This window comes from Sinohyriopsis cumingii, chromosome 2, assembly GCF_028554795.1.
Source record: "Sinohyriopsis cumingii isolate HCF-2022 chromosome 2, ASM2855479v2, whole genome shotgun sequence".
NCBI lineage: Eukaryota > Metazoa > Mollusca > Bivalvia > Unionida > Unionidae > Sinohyriopsis > Sinohyriopsis cumingii.
Window position 1 is genome coordinate 56,780,903 of NC_142962.1, and position 24,862 is coordinate 56,805,764.

At 34.8% G+C, this 24,862-nt stretch overlaps 1 protein-coding gene across 6 annotated transcripts in view; it reads right to left on the reverse strand.

The window, feature by feature from the left end:
• Nucleotides 1-24,862, reverse strand: part of LOC149804922 (uncharacterized) — a 121,174-nt gene that overhangs the window by 17,219 nt on the left and 79,093 nt on the right. For 5 of the 6 annotated variants that reach the window (XM_089945934.1, XM_089945929.1, XM_089945938.1 and 2 more), the window contains 5 exons: nt 16,931-17,060; nt 12,976-13,104; nt 7,796-7,992; nt 6,407-6,480; nt 4,821-4,889 (listed from right to left, as the gene is read on the reverse strand). In XM_089945934.1, coding sequence (XP_089802060.1) covers nt 4,821-4,889; nt 6,407-6,480; nt 7,796-7,992; nt 12,976-13,104; nt 16,931-17,060 — 599 coding nt within the window. Of the gene's footprint in view, nt 1-4,820; nt 4,890-6,406; nt 6,481-7,795; nt 7,993-12,975; nt 13,105-16,930; nt 17,061-19,680; nt 20,290-24,862 lie in introns of those variants that run through there. The other variant, XM_089945923.1, reaches the window with a different exon arrangement.

Below are 24,862 nucleotides of genomic sequence, written 5' to 3' on the forward strand. Positions count from 1 at the left end.
GTTTATGAAAGTTAAAATGAAACATTGTGTGTGGGGGGGACTAATTTTAATATTTACCTGTTATTATTATCATTATTTTTACTCTTCCTGGTACTAGACCCCATTCCTAGGTGCATTCCATCCTTCAGTTTTAAACAGACTACCCCCTTGGGCTCAAGGTGAGCATCCCAGTCTAAACTGGCAGGTTGGGTATAAATGAAAATGTAACGTGATTTCTAAATGGAGTCCCAGTTTGATGCTATAGTAATTTCCACTATTTTGGAATAAACATCCTTCTTTGACATGGATCAAAACTCAAAAGGACATCAGAGTGAGGAGGGAATTATGTAATAATACTTCATCTTAATAACATTAATATATTTCCTGTTATCGTTGCTTAGCTGACTAACTGTCAGAGTGAACAGCCCAACTGCTGTCAGCAGGGTGTTCTATTGCAGATGGTTTGACAACTTCCTAGGCTGAGACATCTAGGCCTAATGCATAGATACTTTCAATCTTGTGCAACGCTGAATGAAGACAAAATGAAGAGACAGTGGAGACTGCCTAAATTTCATTCTCATATCAACCATCATGAGGTGGTAGTTGCCAAAATATCAGACGGAAGTACCTTTGAGAGGGAAGAAAAATATGTTTTCAACCATTTCTTTTCCCTTATGATTTAGTCAAGCTGAAGCAAGAGGCCCTAACTGGGCAAATTAAGCTATCTTGATCCTCCTTAGCAAAGATACAGTGGAACATCAGATTGGCAGAGACAAGGCCTTAATTTCAACTGAATTTCACCCATTCACTCTAGCTGATGCTGCGGACGGAAGGAGGACCATTGTTAAGGTGAGATTCTCAAAGGAAGACTCTCTCAGTGGTTCATAAGGTTGTTTAGTCAATAACCAAAGAAAACCTGAAAGGTTCTACTGAGGCAATCAAGTGCAAGAATTGAACTTTGAAACTCAGAGTATCTGATTAGTTTTGAGATGACGGTCCAACCGTATGGTAGAACCCATTGAAAATGTACCAATGTACTTGCTTATAAGTCCAATTGCAAACTGTAGTGTCCCAGATCTGCCATCACATAATGCATGAGCAGATATGGATCTGTGCAGTTCGTATGGAGTAATCAGTAAAATAAACAACATAGACCCTGATCTGCATGATATTGCAGATCAAGACTATTGTTGCTTGCATTTTGACTCAACCTATCAGCTAGTATATACAGTTCAGAGTATTTGAGAGAGTTATTCTACAGACCTTTATGGAGACTGGGCAGTCTTTTTCTTTAAAAGAAAGATAAGTAAATTCACAATTGTGGTCAAGGGGAGTCAGACTGGATGAATGTGTTGTACAGAATACACCCCACTTGGCATTATAATCACATGATGTCAACTGCCTTCTAGTCATGATGATGCAGTTGCAAACCTCAAAAACTGATCTTTGTGGATAGATTGTTTCATATGAGCCAGTCATGAAGACAGGGAATCTGTGGACTGTTATACCCTCTTTTCTGTGACACTACTTAGATCCCTCCTCAACAGTTACTCCTTCTGGGTGCCTACAACAGATCAAGGATGGGGCCACATGTAGCTATCATGGTAAGCTGTCATAATGGAGTTCTGGCTATGTTTAGAACATGAGGGATTATTATGAAAGGTGGAAAGGAACAGGTTTAGTGTTGATCAAACTTAATAGTGAAGGCATCCACTGCCAATGCTATATGGCCTGGAAATGGACACAAAGTGGTAGCTTGTTGTTTTGCCTTCTTGGGAACAAGTCTACCTTTAATCCTCCAAATACACAGGTGAAAAAGTCTCTTTGCCAGTACAGAAACCATTCTGTGAAGACTGACCACCCCTGTCTGGATAGACAAAGGGCCATAGCATGGACAAGGGGAATGACCAACAACTCCACTGACAGGCTACCTCCTATCCCTGTGTTAACCTTTGTGTTTAGCCCTTCACCACAGCTGAATGAGGAAGCAGCAAAAGATGAGATTTATCCTATGTCCCTGAAAATTGCTCCAAACATGAAAGGATTTTGGTTTCCAAAGACTATGTTAATTTTTTTCTAGGCCTGCAATTACCAATTGTAGGAAGGAATTCATCTTGAGCTTGGATCAAGCACCATGGAAAGTTAATGCAATGTAATAATAACAGCCAATGCATTACTGGTATTAAAATCATTTTTAAACATCGCAACCAGAAAACTAATGGAATATAACATAGTCATGGTGACTAGGTAATGAGAGTATGAATATACAAACATAGTCATGGTGGCTAGGTAATGAGAGTATGAATATACAAACATAGTCATGGTGGCTAGGTAATGAGAGTAATGAATATACAAACATAGTCATGGTGGCTAGGTAATGAGAGTATGAATATACAAACATAGATATGGTGACTAGGTAATGAGAGTATGAATATACAAACATAGTCTTGGTGACTAGGTAATGAGAGTATGAATATACAAACATAGTCATGGTGACTAGGTAATGAGAGTATGAATATACAAACATAGTCTTGGTGACTAGGTAATGAGAGTATGAATATACAAACATAGTCATGGTGGCTAGGTAATGAGAGTATGAATATACAAACATAGTCATGGTGGCTAGGTAATGAGAGTAATGAATATACAAACATAGTCATGGTGGCTAGGTAATGAGAGTATGAATATACAAACATAGTCATGGTGACTAGGTAATGAGAGTATGAATATACAAACATAGTCTTGGTGACTAGGTAATGAGAGTATGAATATACAAACATAGTCATGGTGACTAGGTAATGAGAGTATGAATATACAAACATAGTCATGGTGGCTAGGTAATGAGAGTATGAATATACAAACATAGTCATGGTGACTAGGTAATGAGAGTATGAATATACAAACATAGTCTTGGTGACTAGGTAATGAGAGGATGAATATACAAACATAGTCTTGGTGACTAGGTAATGAGAGGATGAATACACAAACATAGTCATGGTGGCTAGGTAATGAGAGTATGAATATACAAACATAGTCATGGTGGCTAGGTAATGAGAGTATGAATATACAAACATAGTCATGGTGACTAGGTAATGAGAGTATGAATATACAAACATAGTCATGGTGACTAGGTAATGAGAGTATGAATATACAAACAGTCTTGGTGACTAGGTAATGAGAGTATGAATATACAAACATAGTCATGGTGACTAGGTAATGAGAGTATGAATATACAAACATAGTCATGGTGACTAGGTAATGAGAGTATGAATATACAAACATAGTCATGGTGGCTAGGTAATGAGAGTATGAATATACAAACATAGTCATGGTGACTAGGTAATGAGAGTATGAATATACAAACATAGTCATGGTGACTAGGTAATGAGAGTATGAATATACAAACAATAATATTTTAAGACATGAATGGCTATATCATATTTAGGAAATGGGAGCTAAGTGCCTTTAAAAAAAAAAACACTGAGGTATCTGACACAGGCTGGCCTGGGCAGGTATCAAACACATGACCCTTGAATTATGACCTCTACAACCTGAGCTACCAAGAATCCTTAAATATTCTTACAGTGCTGTATGTATATGGCCATTTTGTTTTACACTGAACACAAATATTTTTTAGGGTTTACATTTATCAGTAACAAGCCACCCATATTGGACAGTATGCTACCTGCTCTAACAATTTGGTTAGAAAACTTTGCCATGAGAATATTCTGGACTGATGGTAGGATTCAAACCCACACCCTTTCAGTTGCAAAACTGGCATGGTAACCAATAAGATATTAATGCTCCTGCCAGCTATGTGGATAGAGACAAGAGACTTTTATCAACTCCTGCCAGCTGTGTAGATAGAGACTAGAGACTTTTATCAACTCCTGCCACCCATGTGGATAGAGACGAGAGACTTTTATCAACTCCTGCCAGCTGTGTAGATAGAGAGTAGAGACTTTTATCAACTCCTGCCACCCATGTGGATAGAGACGAGAGACTTTTATCAACTCCTGCCAGCGTATATAGATAGAGACTAGAGACTTTTATCAACTCCTGCTAGCCATAAGGATAGAGACAAGAACATATTATATCCATTTATAATTACCAATATATGCCAGCCATATAGACAGAGAAGAGAGACTTTTATGAACTCCTGCCAGCCATATGGATAGAGACAAGAGACTTTTATGTTCTCACCCATGTGACAGAGAAATCTAGCAGTTTTGCTAACCTTACTTTCCTTATCTCAGTCTAGTCATCTATATATACTCGTGTATGAGCCCATTCGTGTATATGCAGACCTACAACTCCGAGACATCTCAAGATGCACAAGGTAAGTTCTAAATGTATTTATTTAGGCAAACTTATATTAAAACAATTACATGTATACTAATCTTGAGGTTGGCATGCATGATTATTAAAAAAAAAATGGTATAAACTTGTTTGAAAAGTAATTTACCAAATTTTCTGCTTTCTTATTGTTTCTGCCTAATTTAGATTTGTGTATAATTTGATGGAATGATGAAAAGAATTTAGAAATTGCAAGTTGTTGTAACACTACCTCTCCCATTTGACTTGATTATTGTTTGTTTATGCATTATTGCATTGGACATTTGATACCAGTGCACTGGTAATTACATTTTTTATTTTGCTTTGAAATTGTAAATACCTAACTCATTAAAATGTAATCCCAGTATGACAACACAATGAACAATACGGTTTGCTTCAACGCTCGCAATTAGGCTACTGAACGTATTTACATAATGGTGCCACCTCATGTACATTGTAGGTTTGATTATGCACTATTTTCATGTTTATAGTTTAAAATCACTCACCTTGTTCATTATTAACGATAATGCATCCATTGATGTGTTGGTAAACAACAATTCTTGCAATGATGAAAACTGTATAAAGAAAAGAACATAAATAAATAAGACAGAAAATACACAAATGATTGATATGAAACATTAATATAAAAAGCATATTCCGTATGTGCAACAGATTTGGACACATAAACAACAGATTATTGGTATGTATGTACAATAGATTGGGACATGTGTACAACAGATTTGGACACACAAACAACAGATTATTGGTATGTATGTACAACAGATTGGGACGTGTACAACAGATTTGGACACATAAACAACAGATTATTGGTATGTATGTACAACAGATTGGGACATGTGTACAACAGATCATTGGTACACATGAACAATAGATTTGGACAAATGTATAATAAACTGGGACATATTTTTCCTCATCTAAACTAAACTTCCTTATATTACTGCAGCGATTCAAGTTTCAACAAATGTAATAGCATGTCAGGATTTACTCAACATATAAGTGTACCATTGTAAGCATTTATAAGCCACTTATTTCTCCTGCTTTGTGAATTTAATATATATTTTATATTATAGGATGATTTTCTAAAATAAGTTATGTAAACAAAATAATCCACTATCCACACATTTTTTTCTAGATATTTTCACTCCTCTGGACCAAGGATTTTTTGTTGTTGTTGTTCTAGGGATTAACACCATTTTTCAGCACAAGATAGGCTATACATGGCGGCCAGTATAATTGGTGGAGGAAGAACCCTGGAAAACCCAGGGAAGAACCACCGACCCACGAGAAGCTACTGGCAGGCTTTCCCACATACCCATGCTAGCCGAGCCTTGGACTCGAACCCACACAGACAGAGGTGAGATGGCAGTGATCTGGAACAGTGAGCGCTTTAGACCACTTGGCCACTCGGGGCCCCCTCTGGACCAAGGAATCATTCTCTGGACCAACAAAATGTCATACACACCAAATGTCTTCTGGGCCAAGTAAATATCCTCTGGACCAAAGAAATAACCTTTGGACAAAGAAATACTCTCTGGGTCAAGGAAATATCCTTTGGATCCAGGAAATATTTTTTCATCATTACCATTCATCAGACCATCATTTCCTTCAGCGAGTAATCTCCTCCAGGTAGGGGGCCCCCGAGTGGCTGAGTGGTCTAAAGCGCTCTTCATTACAGATCACTGCCATCTCACCTCTGTCTGCGGCGGTTTGAGTCTAAGATTCAGCCAATGTGGGTATGTGAGAAAGCTTGCCGGTAGCTTCTCGTGGGTCAGTGGTTCTTTCCGGGGTTTTCCTGGGTTCTTCCTCCACCATTAATACCATTAATACTGACCGCCATCTATAGCCTATTGTGTGCTGAAAAATGGCGTTAAACCCCACAACAACAACAACAACTCCTCCAGGTAGACCATATATTAAATATTTCAAAGTATTGGAAAATAATATTCACTTACTGGAGTTGCAATTCTCCTATATAATAATTTATTATGATACTATGAACTAATTTTTTGTTACTTTCTGTAATGCCAAGAATACAATGAAATCTTTAAAGTTCTAAAATCAACAACTTTACCTTTCCTTGTAAATGAGAGTAATTATCCCTTAATTCTTCCATCTGTGGTGTGAATATTTCTTTTCTCCCTTCACCTGATACAAAAATATAAACATTATTATAATAATAACATTCCTAAGTCAGCATATGATTTTTCATTGAATGATCGCTATGTGTTTAAAAGAAACATGCAAGTATCTTTGTGGTAAGGTAAGGGATCACAAATTAAAGGGAAGTAACTCTGCAAACATTATTGCCAATGACAACTTGGCATGTGGATATATCTTTATACCAAATGTTATTTGATCATTCACTGCACAGATGCCAATTAATTATTTCTTTCTTGAATATTACAGTCATAAAAAGCATGCATCATCTTTAAAAAAAATTTCAAGCATGTTATCCCACATTCTCTATTCAGCATAAATGTTTTATCAGCTAATACAGAAAGTAAAGCAATATGTATAATATAATATAGTTACAAACTTTTCATAAATTAAATGCATTACTATCTTTCATCTGATTCAACATGATTTGTGAAAAATGAAATACACTAGAGTGTAAATTCTGTCAAAATATAAGATTTGTTTTGCTGAAGCTCAACATCGGACAATTTACTATTTGTACTTGCTTGTAAGGCAAATCCTACTGCAAACTACACAGACCCAGATCTACCATCACATGATGCACCAGCAAATCTGGGTCTGTGCAGTTTGTTAGGAGTAATCAGTAGAACAAACAAAACTGACCCATATCTGTAGGTGTATTATGCTGTGGCAGATCAGGATCTTTGTTGTTTGCGGTTTGACTCTACTTATAAGTGAGTTATATGGTAGTCAAATTTGGAGAAAGCACTCTTGTTATTGAGGATTTTAGCAAGTTAATGGAGGTGAATTTTACTGGCTTTTCAGCGGAGTGCTTGTAACTTTGTTTCTGGCATTCCTCTAAATTATAGAAAATATTTTTTGTTAATTAAAAGCAATCCAACAAAACTGAACATCAAGAATTGATAGGCATAGAGAGGCATTCAATTATCCATTAATAATTTTACCAAACCAAGAAGAGTTACCACTTACATCACCATTGGTTCCTGCCACATCCCATTATAAAACTGGTCGACTTGGAACTGTATGTAGTACTGAGACAATCATATGCAATAACTTATCAAAATATGGTCAAATTTTTATTCAAATTAATACAAAACTTCATTTCTAAAATGATTGGAAAAAAAATCCAATATGAATGTGAGATTTTGGAAACCTCAACTAGAACTGTTTTTGATGGAAGGATTGCAAAGGGCATAATCCTAACAATTTGCTATGTAGGGTCTTAAACTAAAATCACCAAAATAAATGAAGTTTGCATTAAATTTAAACTATTAATTTTTTTACAAGTATAAAAGTTTTATACCATTCTGGCTCTGAACTTGTATAATGATGAAGCAGCTGATGGCTAAGGAAACACAGCAAACAAAGAAAAGGATTATAACAACCAGCCGCAAACATAATACTTCTTTCTTCAGTTTAGATTCCTGGTTTATCTTCACTTGATTATACAAACTTGGAACTGACTGGGTCATAGCCTCATATAGTGGGTTCATCCGCTTTCTGAAATTATAACAAGTAAATATATACAGAAACTTACAGCAACAAATAAAAGTAATATAAATTCACTATTATTGTGCAGAACCAAATATCCTTAATTTAAAACCCAAAATGTAATTGCCTAATTAAATGTTTTTACAATAAAAGCAATTTCGTAAAGAGGAATAGCAAATGATTTTTGTCCCAACAAAAATGCTGGACATTTAAAAGAAGAAATTATCTGAATTTATACTTCCCATCTTCAAAATTAATTTTAAAATTTTTCATATAAAAATTTGACATTCATAAAAGGCAATATTTGGCAACATAAATTGCAAAGGGTTCAGATGGTATGAGTTGGGGATCTTTTTGAAACTACTGCATGATCCTGATATTAACATAGCCTAACCCTTAACCCCAAAAGTAGGTCAATGGGTCATACTTTTGCTAGCCAAGAATAAATCTTCCCCAAAATTATTGCACTCATCAAGTTTCAACACTATATGTAGGTTTTAGAGAAATAAAAAAAGAGACATCATTGACAATAATAACATCAGCTTCATCAGAAAAGTAATGTTTTAAATTGTTGGTACAACTGACATGAATTAATGTAACATGATAACCAATTAATGTGTAGCACATCTATTCTCTTATAAGACAAGTCAAACTGAAAACAACAAAGATGCTGATCTGCCATAGAATAATGCACCTGTAGATCAGGGTCTATGTTGTTTGTTCAACTGATTACTCTTAACAAACTGCACAGACCCAGATCTGTCGGTGCATTATGCAATGGCAGATCTGGATCTGAGCTGTTTTCATTTGGACTCCACTTATAGGCATGTACTTACATCTTGTCAAATGTCATTCAAAGTTTATAGAATTGGGATGATCTCCATGTTAAATGACAAACAGATACACTTTTTATACCTAAATAATGGTTCTTTGAGTACTTATGTTAATAAACTAATTTCAATTCACAGTATTGTGAAGCTTAAGTTTTGTAAATAGACTGGGAATACAGATGAAAGACTGGTGACTTGTTCATCTGTTCCATCATGAATGTTGAAAAAATACTATATTATGGTAACACTGACACATACTGTGAAAGTAAACAAAATTATTTAATGTATTAAATCTATAATTTATTTACTTTTCTTTGGGAAATGAGTTCAGTTTTTATTCTTTAAATCTTAAATCACAGTTTTTTATGACTATACAATAGTCAGTTTTTCAAGAACTCAGTAATTCAAATTAATCTAAAGCTTGTTCTATGCATAATTACAATGCATCATCTAGTTAAACTTGGAATTTATTTACTTTTCTTTAAAGAATAAACTTGGTTTTTTATTTTCCCAATCATAAATCACAGTATTTGATGTTTCTTTGTGACCATACAGTGATCAATTCTTCATTGACTCAACAATGTTTCTTGAAAGGTAATCACTGCTGGCTAAAACTCTGATGTGCCAAACATAAATATGATGCATGGTCTGGGAACATTCTAGCTTGGACACTGGGATATATATTTCAGAGATGTAATGGCAGTCCAAATAAGTATAAATACTGGACCTCCACTTTCACCATACCATTTTGTGTTCAATCTTTGATCTAATTGAATACAATCAATGTATAAACCTGAGCCATGTGGGGTTTAATGCAATATTTTGGCACATGATGGTCAGTAAATTTAATGGAGGAAGAACTCACAAGGACACTGGGAAGAACTACTGGCCCATGGGAAGCTACTGGCGAGGTTTCTCGCAAACCCACTTTGGTGGAGGTGAGGCTCAAATCCATGTGGACAGAGGTAAGATGTGAGTGATCTGTAATGACAAACACCTCAGACCACTTGGTCACCCAGAAACCCGTAAGAGAGACAATCTAATCATCATAGCTACATATCAGTATTAAGCACAGACAGAAAAGAATAGCGACTGTTTAACTGTAAACCCATCAAATGTTATGCAGCAAAATGATGGTCAGTGTACTATGCAAATGATTGTTGTTGTTGTCGTTGTGGGGTTTAATGCCATTTTTCAGCACAAGATAGGCTATACATGGCAGCCAGTATTAATGGCGGAGGAAGAACCCGGGAAAACCTCGGAAAGAACCACCGACCCACGAATAGTTACTGGCAATCTTTTTCACATACCCACATTGGCTGAATGCAAGACTCAAACCCACTCAGACAGAGGTGAGATGGCAGTGATCCGTAACGGAGAGCACTTTAGACCATTCGGCCACTCAGGGCCCCACTATGCAAATGATGGTCAGTGTAATATGCAAATGGTGATCAGTGTAATATGCAAAAGATGGTCAGTGTAATATACAAATGGTGGTCAGTGTAATATGCAAATGGTGGTCAGTGTAATATGCAAATCATGGTCAGTGTAATATGCAAATGGTGGTCAGTGTAATATGCAAATGGTGGTCAGTGTAATATGCAAATGATGGTCAGTGTAATATGCAAAAAGATGGTCAGTGTAATATGCAAATGGTGATCAGTGTAATATGCAAATGGTGGTCAGTGTAATATGCAAATGGTGGTCAGTGTAATATGCAAATGATGGTCAGTGTACTATGCAAATGATTGTTGTTGTTGTCATTGTGGGGTTTAATACCATTTTTCAGCACAAGATAGGTTATACATGGCAGCCAGTATTAATGGTGGAGGAAGAACCCGGGAAAACCTCGAAAAGAACCACCGACCCACGAGAAGTTACTGGCAATCTTTTTCACATACCCACATTGGCTGAATCCAAGACTCAAACCCACTCAGACAGAGGTGAGATGGCAGTGATCCATAACGGAGAGCACTTTAGACCATTCGGCCACTCAGGGCCCCACTATGCAAATGATGGTCAGTGTAATATGCAAATGGTGATCAGTGTAATATGCAAAAGATGGTCAGTGTAATATGCAAATGGTGGTCAGTGTAATATGCAAATGGTGGTCAGTGTAATATGCAAATCATGGTCAGTGTAATATGCAAATGGTGGTCAGTATAATATGCAAATGGTGGTCAGTGTAATATGCAAATGATGGTCAGTGTAATATGCAAATGATGGTCAGTGTAATATGCAAATGGTGATCAGTGTAATATGCAAATGGTGGTCAGTGTATATGCAAATGGTGGTCAGTGTAATATACAAATGGTGGTCAGTGTGATATGCAAATGGTGGTCAGTGTAATATGCAAATGATGGTCAGTGTAATATGCAAATGGTGGTCAGTGTAATATGCAAATGATGGTCAGTGTAATATGCAAATGATGGTCAGTGTAATATGCAAATGGTGAAATGTGCCTTCAAGATAAAAACAGATCAAAATTGTCAAGATTTTGAAATTTAGGATATCAAATGCACCTAATATGCCAAAACTAAGTTTTTACCTAAAGCTGTGTTGAAAATTGGTGTGTAGTATAAATATTTGTGTGTTATACACACCAAAATACTTTAAAGTGTACATCAATACGGTTATGTTGGTGTCTTTATTGATCTTAAATGAAACATTAATTCTTGTTCATAATTTAATTCTAATACAGTTTTATTAACATCTGTTAATTCCTGTTGTTGGGTGATCCGAACCTCAGTTGTCACCACAAAATTTCCAGACAAAGCTTATTGATCACATGATTTTTAAAATGGCTGCTAGTACTAAACTGGGTCAAAAGAAGCAGATCATGGGTCAAATCATTACCAGAGCCAACTGAATGAACAATTTTTTATCTGATATGTGGCATTTTCACTGTGACATCATAGAACATGATATACAATCTGGTTTACATTAAATCTCAGCTCTTGGTTGGGCTCACCTAAAGGTGACCACATACTTTGACATTGATTTAGTCACCTGTATTCTTTTGATCAGTTATATAATGGCCTTGCAAGGAAAATAAAGCTGAATTATCCCATTCTTTATAAGTTGAGTCCAATTTGCAAACTGCACAGACCCAGATCTGCCATGGTATAATGTGCAACCAGATCGGAGTCAATGCAGTTCTTTAGGACTAATCAGCAGAATACTCAGAATAGACCTTGATCTGCCCATGCTTTATGTGATGGCAGATCAGCGATTTTGTTGTTTGCAGTTGGACTTTACTTGCAAGCAAGTACAAAAGGTATCTGTTGTCAAATTTTCAGCAAATGACACCAATAGTTGAAATAGTTGGTGCCATATACTAACCCAACTTGTGTGACTTGTACTTCAGAAATAAGTGTCCTCCCTTGCTTGTCCAGCACACTCCCCCATAAATTAAATTTTTGCCAACCATGCCCTCCCTCTGGCACAGGGATCTCAAACATGTGGCCCATGGGCTGCAATGTGGCTCATGCAGTTATTTCCTGTGACCCACAATGACATCCAGAATTTGTAAAATAAATAATAATGCAAATTTTTTATTTAAAGTCAACCAGTTTTTTTAAATAAAAGTTTGATTGTTACTTCATTTAATTCTTGTATCCAATATTTCAGCGGCTACCTTTTAAAAGAACTCCTTTCACTGTATAAAGCGGTTCCAGTGATGTGGCCCTGGAGCTAATGTATTAGTCTTCATGTGGCCCTTGTGGTGATTTGAGTTTGAGACCCCTGCTTTCACAACACAGATGGTATATAAAGGGCCACATTACTCTCACAAAGATTCCACAGCATTTAGCATATCATCTGCATATCACACTTTGATATGCCCTCTGTTCACGCATCCCTCCCCCATGCTCCTCACGGACATACTGTATCTGACTTACACAAATTTTAACCCAAATTTTACAAAATCAAATTAATGCTGACAATGTCCAACTGCAAACTGCACAGACCCAGATCTGCTGTCACATAATGTGCAGACAAGTGATAGATGTATTTTGACAGTTACTTGTGAAAAGGAGTCAAAAACTTTGAGTTCATTTTCTAAATAACTATTGACAATGGTTTTAAACTTGAAATAAACTGAACATCCTTCAAGCAGAGATTGTTATTACCACAATCTCTGTGCTTATCCTGGTTATCTTACCTTTTCTCCTTCTGATGAACAATGACAGCAGTGTCATCAGTCTCGGACTGGATATCTGTTGTTCCCCCTGATGACTGGTGCTCAGACCTTGAGTCATTTGTTAAGTCTGGATACTTCTTTATACTTTTCCTGAAAAAAGGAAGGATCTTGTTTTCATAATGACAAAAATTAGTTCAAAAAGTTGCTTAAGAGACAATTACAGTTGAACATTCATTATCAAAACTTATCAGCAGAGTTGCCAATCCTGAATCATGAAAACCTGGAATCAACATTCCAAAAATCTGAAGTTTGAGTCTAAAACCTGCAGTTTTCAGGGAGAAATTCTATAAACACCAGCTGAAAATCTTTAATTTTCAAGAAAATCCGCAATTATCTAATTCAAAAATACAATTTTATTAATACCTTGGTGTGGTCACCATAATGTTAGATAGTTCTGGTTTGGTGTGGGTTTTTTTTTCTTAATGTGTTTTGATGACTTGATGTGTGTATGCATGCCACATCTTCTGCTGTGACTGATCTTAAAGTCACTCACATACCTTTAAATATGCAAATTAATCACCTTGTTTTCATGCTGTTATGCATGGCCAATCTTGGATGTTCCCAATTCTTACCTTATGAAGAACTTGTTTTTGTTTCAGTTTGACCACACTTCATGCCAATCTTGCAATTTTGCTAGCAGGCTCCCATTGGAGAATGAGGAAAGTAAGTAAAAAATGACTTGCTAAAACACACTGAAAGAACCAATCAAATGCTGCAATTAGAGTGGAGTTGTTGGATTCTGGTTTCACTCAATAAAGGATGACCAAATGGTACACTGAGGTGTGATGGAAAGGAACAAGCACAATCAAGGCAATTTCAGCCTTTTCTGTCAAGCCAGACAACATCTCAGATGCATGAGCCACAAAATGAATGAGGCAAAATACATCTCAGATGTATTGAGCAGAAAATGCCTCAGATGTATTAATCAGGTAGAAATATCTTAGATGTTAGAGTGTTATATATAATCAATTTGTATTGTGCATTGGCTTTTGTCCAATATAATATGTTATGTACATTTAATTTGTCCATAATTGAGAGTAGGAGTTAGGCCTACCTAATTTTTTCTTGTTGTAAACAATATATTACAATGTTTCAAAGAATTCAATTTTATTTTTAATTTGTATGGTTATTACATAAATGAGGTAACAATAAATAAATACTAACCAAATCTGAAATTAGCTATGTGACATACTGTTCCAGTCTGCCATTATAAAAAGAAAACATGCTAGGTATGTATTATAAAGTTCAGGAACAAGTTAAAACAAGTGTTTTTGTTTACAAGTTAATGTATACCAATGTAAATAGAACAATAACTGTAATTTGTAAAATAGTTATGTACTCAGGTTAATGTAGTTAACAAGCCAATGCAAAATAGAATACCTGTAATTTGTAAAATAGTCATGTATACAGGTTCTTTAATGTATAGAGGGCAAGTCTTCTAACTTTTCAATTTCTGTATTCCTTTGCAAACGTTTACTTATTTAATCTTTGGTCTTTCGGGAACAACTACTTCGGATCCAAGGATATCCCTTTGTACACAGAACAGAATATGTAATGTTTATACTCCTCCCCATCTTAAGAGATGGAGATAAAGCTGTAATAATACAGCAATACATAACAAAATATCAATATTCTTTTGATGATATTGCACTGCCATAATCTATTGAAAATAAAATGTAATTATATTATTACATGTACTATATATGCTTGCTTATAAGACAGATCCAACTACAAGAAACAGACCTTGATCTAACACTGCATAATGAAACAGCTGATCAGGGTCTATGTTGCTTATTCTACAAATTAGTCTAACAATCTACACTGAAAAAGATCTGCTGATGCATCATGCAATGGCAGATCTGGGTCTGTACAGTTTGATGTTTGACCTGACTTATAAGCAAGTAAAAATGGTAATCATGTAAATTTTGACAACTGCAATATGATGAATGTAAATGTGGATTTCCAAAATGGTTTAACTGTATTAAATTGTATTCATTTTTGCTCTGTAGCTGCATGCTTTGCTTTCTTCATAAAATACACTACACACTGACTCACACCATATCAAGCTCATCATATCACAGCAAGTATCAAGTACACAAAATTAATAAGGATGATTACCATGTCAAGCTCCTCATATCAAATCAAGTATACAAATTAATCAAGGATGATTACCATGTCAAGCTCCTCATATCAAATCAAATATACAAATTAATCAAGGATGATTACCATATCAAGCTCATCATATCACAGCAAGTATACAAATTAATCAAGGATGATTACCATGTCAAGCTCCTCATATCAAATCAAATATACAAATTAATCAAGGATGATTACCATGTCAAGCTCCTCATATCAAATCAAGTATACAAATTAATCAAGGATGATTACTATGTCAAGCTCCTCATATCAAATCAAATATACAAATTAAACAAGGATGATTACCATATCAAGCTCATCATATCACAGCAAGTATACAAATTAATCAAGGATGATTACCATGTCAAGCTCCTCATATCAAATCAAATATACAAATTAATCAAGGATGATTACCATGTCAAGCTCCTCATGTCAAATCAAGTATACAAATTAATCAAGGATGATTACCATGTCAAGCTCCTCATATCAAATCAAATATACAAATTAATCAAGCATGATTACCATGTCAAGCTCCTCATATCAAATCAAGTATATGAATTAATAAAGGATGATTACCATATCAAGCTCATCATATCACAGCAAGTACATGAATTAATAAAGGATGATTACCATGTCAAGCTCCTCCAATCAAAGCAAGTATATGAATTAATAAAGGATTATTACCATGTCATGCTCCTCATATCAAATCAAGTATATGAATTAATAAAGGATTATTACCATGTCATGCTCCTCATATCAAATCAAGTATATGAATTAATCAAAGATGATTACCATGTCAAGCTCTTCATATCAAATCAAGTACATGAATTAATCAAGGATGATTACTATGTCAAGCTCCTCATATCAAATCAAGTATATGAATTAATAAAGGATGATTATCATATCAAGCTCATCATATCACAGCAAGCATATGAATTAATCAAGAATGATTAGCTTGTCAAGCTCCTCCAATTAAATCAAGTAAATGAATTAAGGATGATTACCATGTCAAGTTCATCTAATCAAATTAAGTATACAGTTTAATCAAGGATGATTACCATGTCAAGCTCCTCATATCAAATGAAGTATATGAATTAATAAAGGATGATTACCATCTCAAATCAAATACATGAATTAAGAAAGGTTGATTACCACTGTCAAGCTCAACATATCACAACAAGTACATGAATTAAGAAAGGATGATTACCATGTCAAGCTCAACATATCTTTGCAAGCACATGAATTAATAAAGGATGATTACCATGTCAAGCTCATCATATCACAACAAGTACATGACTTAATAAAGGATGATTACTGTGTAAAGCTCATCATATCACAACAAGTACATGACTTAATAAAGGATGATTACCATGTCAAGCTCAACATATCAGAACAAGTACATGAATTAAGAAAGGATGATTACCACGTCAAGCTCATCATATCACAGCAAGTACATGACTTAATAAAGGATGATGACCATGTCAAGCTCCTCATATCACAACAAGTACATGAACTAACAAATGATGATTACTGTGTAAAGCTTATTAAATCAAAGCAAGTATATGAATTAATAAAGGATGATTACCATATCAGGTTCTTCATATCACAGCAAGTAAGCAAATTAATAGAGTATGATTACAATGTCAATCTTCTATCACAGGCATGTATCAAGATAAGTATAAAACTTAAATTTAAACATGTGTTGAGATATGTATAATAAAATCAGAGTCTCTATGAACCCTGTAGCTAAATACTGGATATATTTCTTACAATCACCAACCTATTTCCTGGAAGTTCCTCATACTGATGTCCGTAATCGGCATAGTCATAAGCTCTGCTGTTTACACGATTCATTGTTGCAGCATTAATCTCTGATGGTGCTGGAGGAATCTGGTCCAAATTAGCAACACCTGAAAATAATGGTGAAATTATATTATTCTGTATCAGTTAAATTGCAACTCAAAATTTGGACTGTATATTAAATTTTGATAGCTTGTAAAAAAGATAATTTATTATGATGAAAAATAAAATCTTGAAAAAAAATCTATCAAGTGAACAATACAGTTAAATCCTGGTAGCACCTTCTTTGGAAAATTACAGTACTGATATTTTTTAATGATAAATGGAAAATTGCCAGTTGAGTCCTATTCCATTAAGAGTTATGTTAACACAGCACCTGGCCCCATATTCATAATACTTCTCTAACTGAACTCAAATCTAAAACGCAAATTTTAATGGGGTTTGTTTGGTGGTTGTGGCGTAATAAAATTTTTTTAACAATGATAGGATATACATGACATCCAGTATATTTGTTGGAGAAAGAGCTTGGAAAGTCTGGATGAATCTGCTGAAAAGACATCTACACTGGTTGAGTTGAGACTTGAAGCCATGCTGACAGGGGTGAGATGGGACTGATCTGTTACGTTGAGTGCTTTAGACCACTCAAACACCTGGACCCACAAAAATTTTTAAAAGCTAATATGAAATAAACTTACTGAAAATTGAAAGATTAATAAGTAGATATGCATTCTGGATACATGCCTACTGAAAATGTATAATTTATTTTGTTATATTTTCAGAAATACAAGAAATATGACAATGCATTTTTGATTAAGTGCACATTCAGGTTGATAAACATTGTGAATGCAGGCCCTGGCTACAAAATTATCAATTCAAGCTCATGTTCCAACTCACACTCAATTAAAAAACCTGATATCTGCATGATTAGTCAGTGACATTACAAGATTAGACATCAGAGTTTTAGTTGTGCCCAAGTCTAAATAAACATTAGCTTTCATATTCTTGGGTGTGTGTGTGTGTGTGTGTGTGTGTGAGATTTGGATTTTTAAGGTAGCTTTAAAAAAATTTCAGTCATATCGCTACAATGTCTGCAGTGTGGCAGTTTACAGTGATGCCTAGCACTGAGACATCATGCCACAGACATGTAGCATGATGTCCCACCCAGTCACATTATCCTGAAATCAGGCCGACCAGTCCTAACACTAACCTCTTAATGCTGAGCGCGAAGTGAGGCAGCTGTTTGTACCATTTTTGTAAGTCTTTGGTATGACTCAGCTGGGGATCAAACCCACAACCTCCGGCAGACGCTCTAACCACTAGACCACCAGAGCGGTCCGTATTCTTAGGGACTGTACCACTACATTCATGTCAAACTGTATACAAACAAATATTAAACCAAAGTTCTAAACTCAAAGTTTGAAGCCATACTTAGAGTAGACTGATATATCAGTGATATTTAAATATAAGGTGACTGGAAAGAGGACACTGAGACTGCCTTTTTAGATTGCAAATTCATGTAGCTATTGAATGTTGGACACCCTTTTCATTTTACAAAGTTCCCCCAAACAAGCTTAATACATGAAAAGAACCATTCGGATTTCCCTGAATGTGCAGAGCTTCGTAAATTATTTTGGTATTGCTCATGGCCCTATTAGTCAAAGTTATAGGAATTTGTATTAATGTCCTAGAAAAACCATATATATATATATATATATATATAGAGAGAGAGAGAGAGAGAGAGAGAGAGAGAGCGAGACAGACAGACAGACAGAGACAGACAGACAATCAGCAAGTGCATGGAAATTACATAATGACACTTGAAATTTTTGTGAACATAATGAACCTTCTTAACAAAATTAAAATACTTAATTGTACATTATGCCATGTCAAAGAATAGAGCAAATATGTCATTCATTATACATGTACATTGTCTCGCTGACCATAGATGAAATATCTGGTATGATTATAATAATAAAATAGAACCATATGCTAACAGACACAGAAAAGGTGCCAGAGCTGCTCTGGTGACTGCTGATCCATTGTTGTTTAACATGTCAAGCAGGAGCAGGGCTGTCATAAGTTTGAAACAGTGCTTTGGCAAGCATCAGCTTTAGCACCCCACCCCTTGGGAAAAAAAACTCCAAACTGTTTAGTTTTTAAATATGAATCAGTATATACTTACTTATAAGTCAAGTCAAACTGCAAACAACAAAGATCCTGATCTCCCATAGCATAATGTGCCTGCATATCAGGGTCAATATTGTTTGTTCTACTGAATATTACTAACAAACAGCACATACCCAGATCTACCAATGAATAATGCGCAGGCAGATCTGGGTCTTTGCAGTTTGCATTTTGACTCATAAGCGAATATATATGGTAGTCATGAGAATAATACCTACACATATATTTTAATGAAAAAGCCACACATTAAAAAAAATGGCATAAAAAAAACATGATCTGTGAAATGCCACCTGCCTAACCCCTCAGTCTGGTGTCCAAGTAGTCACCTGTATTGACAAGTTTTATTTTTATTCATTGCAAGTTATTTATCATGTACATTTGTTGAAACATACCATAAGGGGCCTATTTGTATATAAGGTTCTTGTATTAAAGAACTGCCCTCCCCCCAAAAATTAAATTATATATATATATATATATATATATATATATATATATATATATATATATATATATATATATATATATATATATATATATATGACTCACCATAAAGTGTGTTATTTTGATGAGTTTCTCTAAAAAGCAAATGCTGAGTTGTTCCTTTTCCCATAGGAATATAATTGCTACCCGCCATATCTGTGGTACAATTGAGATTTGTTCCCCATTTGTTTCCTGGTAACTGCTGCTGGGATTCTGCCTCCAAGTGAGGAATATTTTGAGCCAATGAATACAATCCCTCTTCATCACTGCTAATTAGCAGAGGTGAACCTCGAAATTTGGATTTCACAGTCTTAGCCATTATGTCCTTTTATGAGAATTCTGTTACAGGTTCTTTATTTCACTCAACCAGTGAATACAGAATTTTAACTTAAAATGTTATAACTATTTTTTTTAAGCTACTAGCAATTTAATTTTTTGGCAATATTATTTGCCTACTCTCAAAATAATGGAACAAAATAAAAATTAACTCAATCAGGATGAAATGTTTGCGCCAAAACATTATCTACATTCTGTACTCCATACAATGAATAACTGTCCGCTGTCGAGAAGGGAAAAACAATTACTCCCACTATGTATATGACTGAATAAATATTATTAAATCTTTTTTTCACAATTCTTATTGAATCACAAATTTGTCACCCAGAAAATCTTTTAACAAGATTTTGAATCAAAACCTGATAAATTATGTTCACAAAACTTTATCTTTGTGTAACTTCAATCCTTTGTAGTATTGTCTTCATGCTGAGTCAATCCTTTCTAAATAATTCCAGTAACAAAGCTTTCTTATCATGCAATCTGGTCTGAACTGACAGTGTAGGGTCCTCAAACTACTGAGTCCTTGTTACTTGACATCACTTTGATAAAAGTGTCCAAACTTTTACATGACTGTCCCCCTGAAATTTGCCATGCAGTAATTGAAGTAAGTGTTCTTACAAGGATATTTCCTTCCTAGGCAGCTCAGCTCATTGTACAAGTATATGGTAGGTAATATCAGTAATCTGGGTTCAAAGTTCTCGGTTAACTGAGTGCAATGCTATGTAATAACAAAATTAGGATTTGTAGATATAGCTCTATAAAATGGGACATTCTATGAATGCATGGCCAGGTATTTATTCCTAAAAGTATTGATGGTAACAAGGAAACTAAAAGTAGAAAATGTATTACCCAGAGCAAAGAATGCATAACAAATGATTTTAAATTGGCTGGGCTCACCCTGTAAGTTGTTTTAATAAAAGTCTTTTATTAGTTTTATTGAACAACAAGAGTAATGTATCTTGCCTAAGGACAAAAGACAGACCCAGTATGGAAAATTACATCCACTTAGTTTTGTTATGTTACCTTATGTTATGTTATGTTATGTATGTATGACTGACTGACTGACTGACTGACTGACTTTATTTCCTCTTAAAAAGAGATTACATCAGATTAAACAAATTCATGATAATAAGATCATAAAATAGAACAGAAAATTGACAAAAATACAATAGTAATACTTTGTCAGCTACCGTATTGACAAAACGAAATATCTCAATACCTGCAATTATGCAAATCTGCAATCATTTGGCGGAGCAAGGCACTGATCTTTTAACAGTTGCTTGATGATGATAATATTTCGAAAATTTAATACGTCTATAGTGTTATGTGATTAACATTAAGTTCGAGATAGTAACGAAAATGAAATGAAAATCTTATAACAGTGTAATTCTATATGTAGTTTTTTTTTTTCATATGACGCATGTATTTATGCATATATATATACTTGTTTGTGCGTATGCATGCGTGCATGCATTTATCTATGACTGACTGTCTAAATGACTTAGTTACCTCTTCAACAAAGAGTATATCAGGTTGCTAAGATACATATTATACATATCAAAGGATTATGAGACACATCATATGTATGTATGCATGTATGTATATGTGTGTGTGTGTGTGTGTGTATGCATGCATGTATGTATGTATGTATGTATGTATCTATGTATGCTTGCATGCATTCATGTATGTATGTATATATGTGTGTCTGTCTGTCTGTATGTGTGTATGTATGTATGTATGTATGTATGTATGTATGTATGCTTGCATGCATTCATGTCTGTATGTATGTATGTATATGTGTGTGTGTGTGTGTGTCTGTATGTATGTATGTATGTATGTATGTATCTATGTATGCTTGCATGCATTCATGTATGTATGTATGTATGTGTGTCTGTCTGTCTGTATGTGTGTATGTATGTATGTATGTATGTATGTATGCTTGCATGCATTCATGTCTGTATGTATGTATGTATATGTGTGTGTGTGTCTGTATGTATGTATGTATGCATGCTTGCATGCATTCATGTCTGTATGTATGTATGTGTCTGTGTGTGTGTCTGTCTGTATGTATGTATGTATGTATGTATGCTTGCATGCATTCATGTCTGTATGTATGTATGTATATGTGTGTGTGTATGTATGTATGCTTGCATGCATTCATGTCTGTATGTATGTATGCATGCATGCATGTATGTATGTATGTACGTATGGATGTATATGTGTGTGTGTCTGTCTGTATGTATGCACGTATGTATATATATGTGTGTGTGTGTGTGTATGTATGTATGTATCTATGTATGCTTGCATGCATTAATGTCTGTATCTATGTATGTATGTATGTATGTTTGTACGTATGTATGTATATCTGTGTCTGTGTGTCTGTCTGTCTGTCCATATGTATGCTTGCATGCATTCATGTCTGTATGTATGCATGTATATATATGTGTGTGATGTATGCTTGCATGCATTCATGTCTGTATGTATGTATGTATGTATGAATGTATGTATGCTTGCATGCATTCATGTCTGTATGTATGTATGCATGCATGCATGTATGTATGTATGTATGTATGTATGTATGTATGCTTGCATGCATTCATGTCTGTATGTATGTATGTATGTATGTATGTATGTATGTATGCATGTATGTATGGTATGTATGTATGCATGTATGTATGTGTGTGTGCATGCATTCGTGCATGTGTTCGTGCATGCATGCATATGTATGTATGTATGTATGTATGTATGTATGTTGTTGTTGTAGGGTTTAACGCCATTTTTCAGCACACGATAGGCTATACATGGCAGCCAGCATTAATGGTGGTAGGAAGATCCCAGGGAAAACCCTGGAAAGAACCACCAACCCATGAGAAGCTACTGGCAAGCTTTCTCACATACCTACATTGGCTGAATCCGAGACTCGAACCTACACACAAAGAGGTGAGATGGCAGTGATCTGTAACGGAGAACGCTTTAGACCACTCGGCTGTATGTATGTATGTGTGCATGCATGCATGCGTGTATGTATGGATGTCTGCTTGCATGCATGCATGTCTGTATGTATGTGTGTATGTATGTATGTATGTATGTATGTATGTATGTATGTATGTATGTATGAATGTATGTATGTTTAATGACACTTCAACATAATAGTGGCTATATTGTGCCAATTAAAAGTAATGCTATAAAATGTAAAAACAAAGAAATGCACAAAATCTTTAAGAAGAAAAACCATCCAAATAAATGTGAAAATGAAGTACAAAAAGAGAACTATAAACACTACAGGTCATAAATTCTGTATAATGTATATAAAATAAAAGATAAAGGTAAAATATATCATATACTTGAAAACTGATACATAAAAATAGGGCAAGCATTGAACTCCATCTTTAGATATAGCAGTGACTTCAAATTCAATCTACTCTTATCATTGACTTAAGAGGTTTTATATTTTGCGGTGAAGAATCAATGAATAGAACATGAATGATTCCAAAATAAATATTGTTTGACATTATCTCTTCATATTTGAACAGCTGCCTTAATTTGGTGATAAACTTAAAAAGAAAATTGTAAAAACTGACTATGCTTTGCAATTGTCTTGATAAAAATACAATTTTATGCAGACAGACACAAACACAAACACACACATTTGCTCCCTGCTCTTTACTGTACTTATATCTTGACTTAAGTCACATGATCTAGATCTGTGATAATTACAAGACATCACGAGGCTGGAGACCACTTAACTTCTACAGTAACTTTCTCAAGTAAAACTCTTGACTTGGTTTTATGCAAGTGTGGTGAAAGAAAAATAATCTACTGCGCACAAGTATGCAGTCAACAAGCATCGGAATCTATATTCAACAAGAAAAAAAAAGAGGTAAGACCTGGTAACAATTTGTTACCCACGTAAAACAAGTATTACAATTATTACTATTATTCTGTCAGCACAGGAATGAGAATGAACCTCATTATGTATTGACAGTCCATATATCAAATGCTGTTTTTATTTCATGATAAGACCACCATCCATCTTTGAAATAATATATATATATATATATTCAATTGTAGATCCAGAGACTGAAAGGTTAATCTTTGGTGAACTGCACACATGATCTTGTATTTAATGTTAAATGCAATGGTGACATGGGATCCCGTATTATATCACTGATCATCTCATAATTACTTGCTGTGTTCTATCTGTTCTAGTGACACTAATCATTTCATAATTACTTGCTGGCTGTGTTATATCTGTTCTAGTGACATGCATTATTTTATCTTTTTCAGTTGGAAAGATGGCTCTTAAAAAAGGCTCATGAAAATTGTAAGAAAGCTTGGAAGATCTGATCTTAAAATTGTCTGCAGATAAGAAACAAGCTACAATAGCCCTTTTTTGGACAATAATTTTCAAAACATGAGAAGTTTTTATGGCATCATCTGAAAAGATGCTGTTAAGGCTGTTTTTATTTCAAGAAGCCCACATATGTCCAGAAACAAGAGGCCAAAGTGGACCTGATATTGTTCACCTGGTTTTTATAACCTGACAGCTGATTGTTTCACAGAGCTGGCTGTATGTTTGCTAAAATACATGTAATAGGATAAAAACAAAATCCCACGTAAACTATCTCCCCAACTTCATATCACATTAATATTTAGCTCTACTGTTCACAGACCAGAAGAACTTATGGGATGGCCTGTTGTCCATCATCCATCATTCGAAATCTGTCCATCTGTTAGTACAATGTTTGTTTTTGTTATTCTTCCTAAACTAATTTGAGGATTGCTATAAAATTTGACATTCACATTCATTCCAAGGTTCAGTTGGTCTAGATGAAATTTGTGCTGCTCATATATACAACATGGCTGCCACATTGACTATCTTGAAAATCTTGTTATGGCTGAATGGATGGTA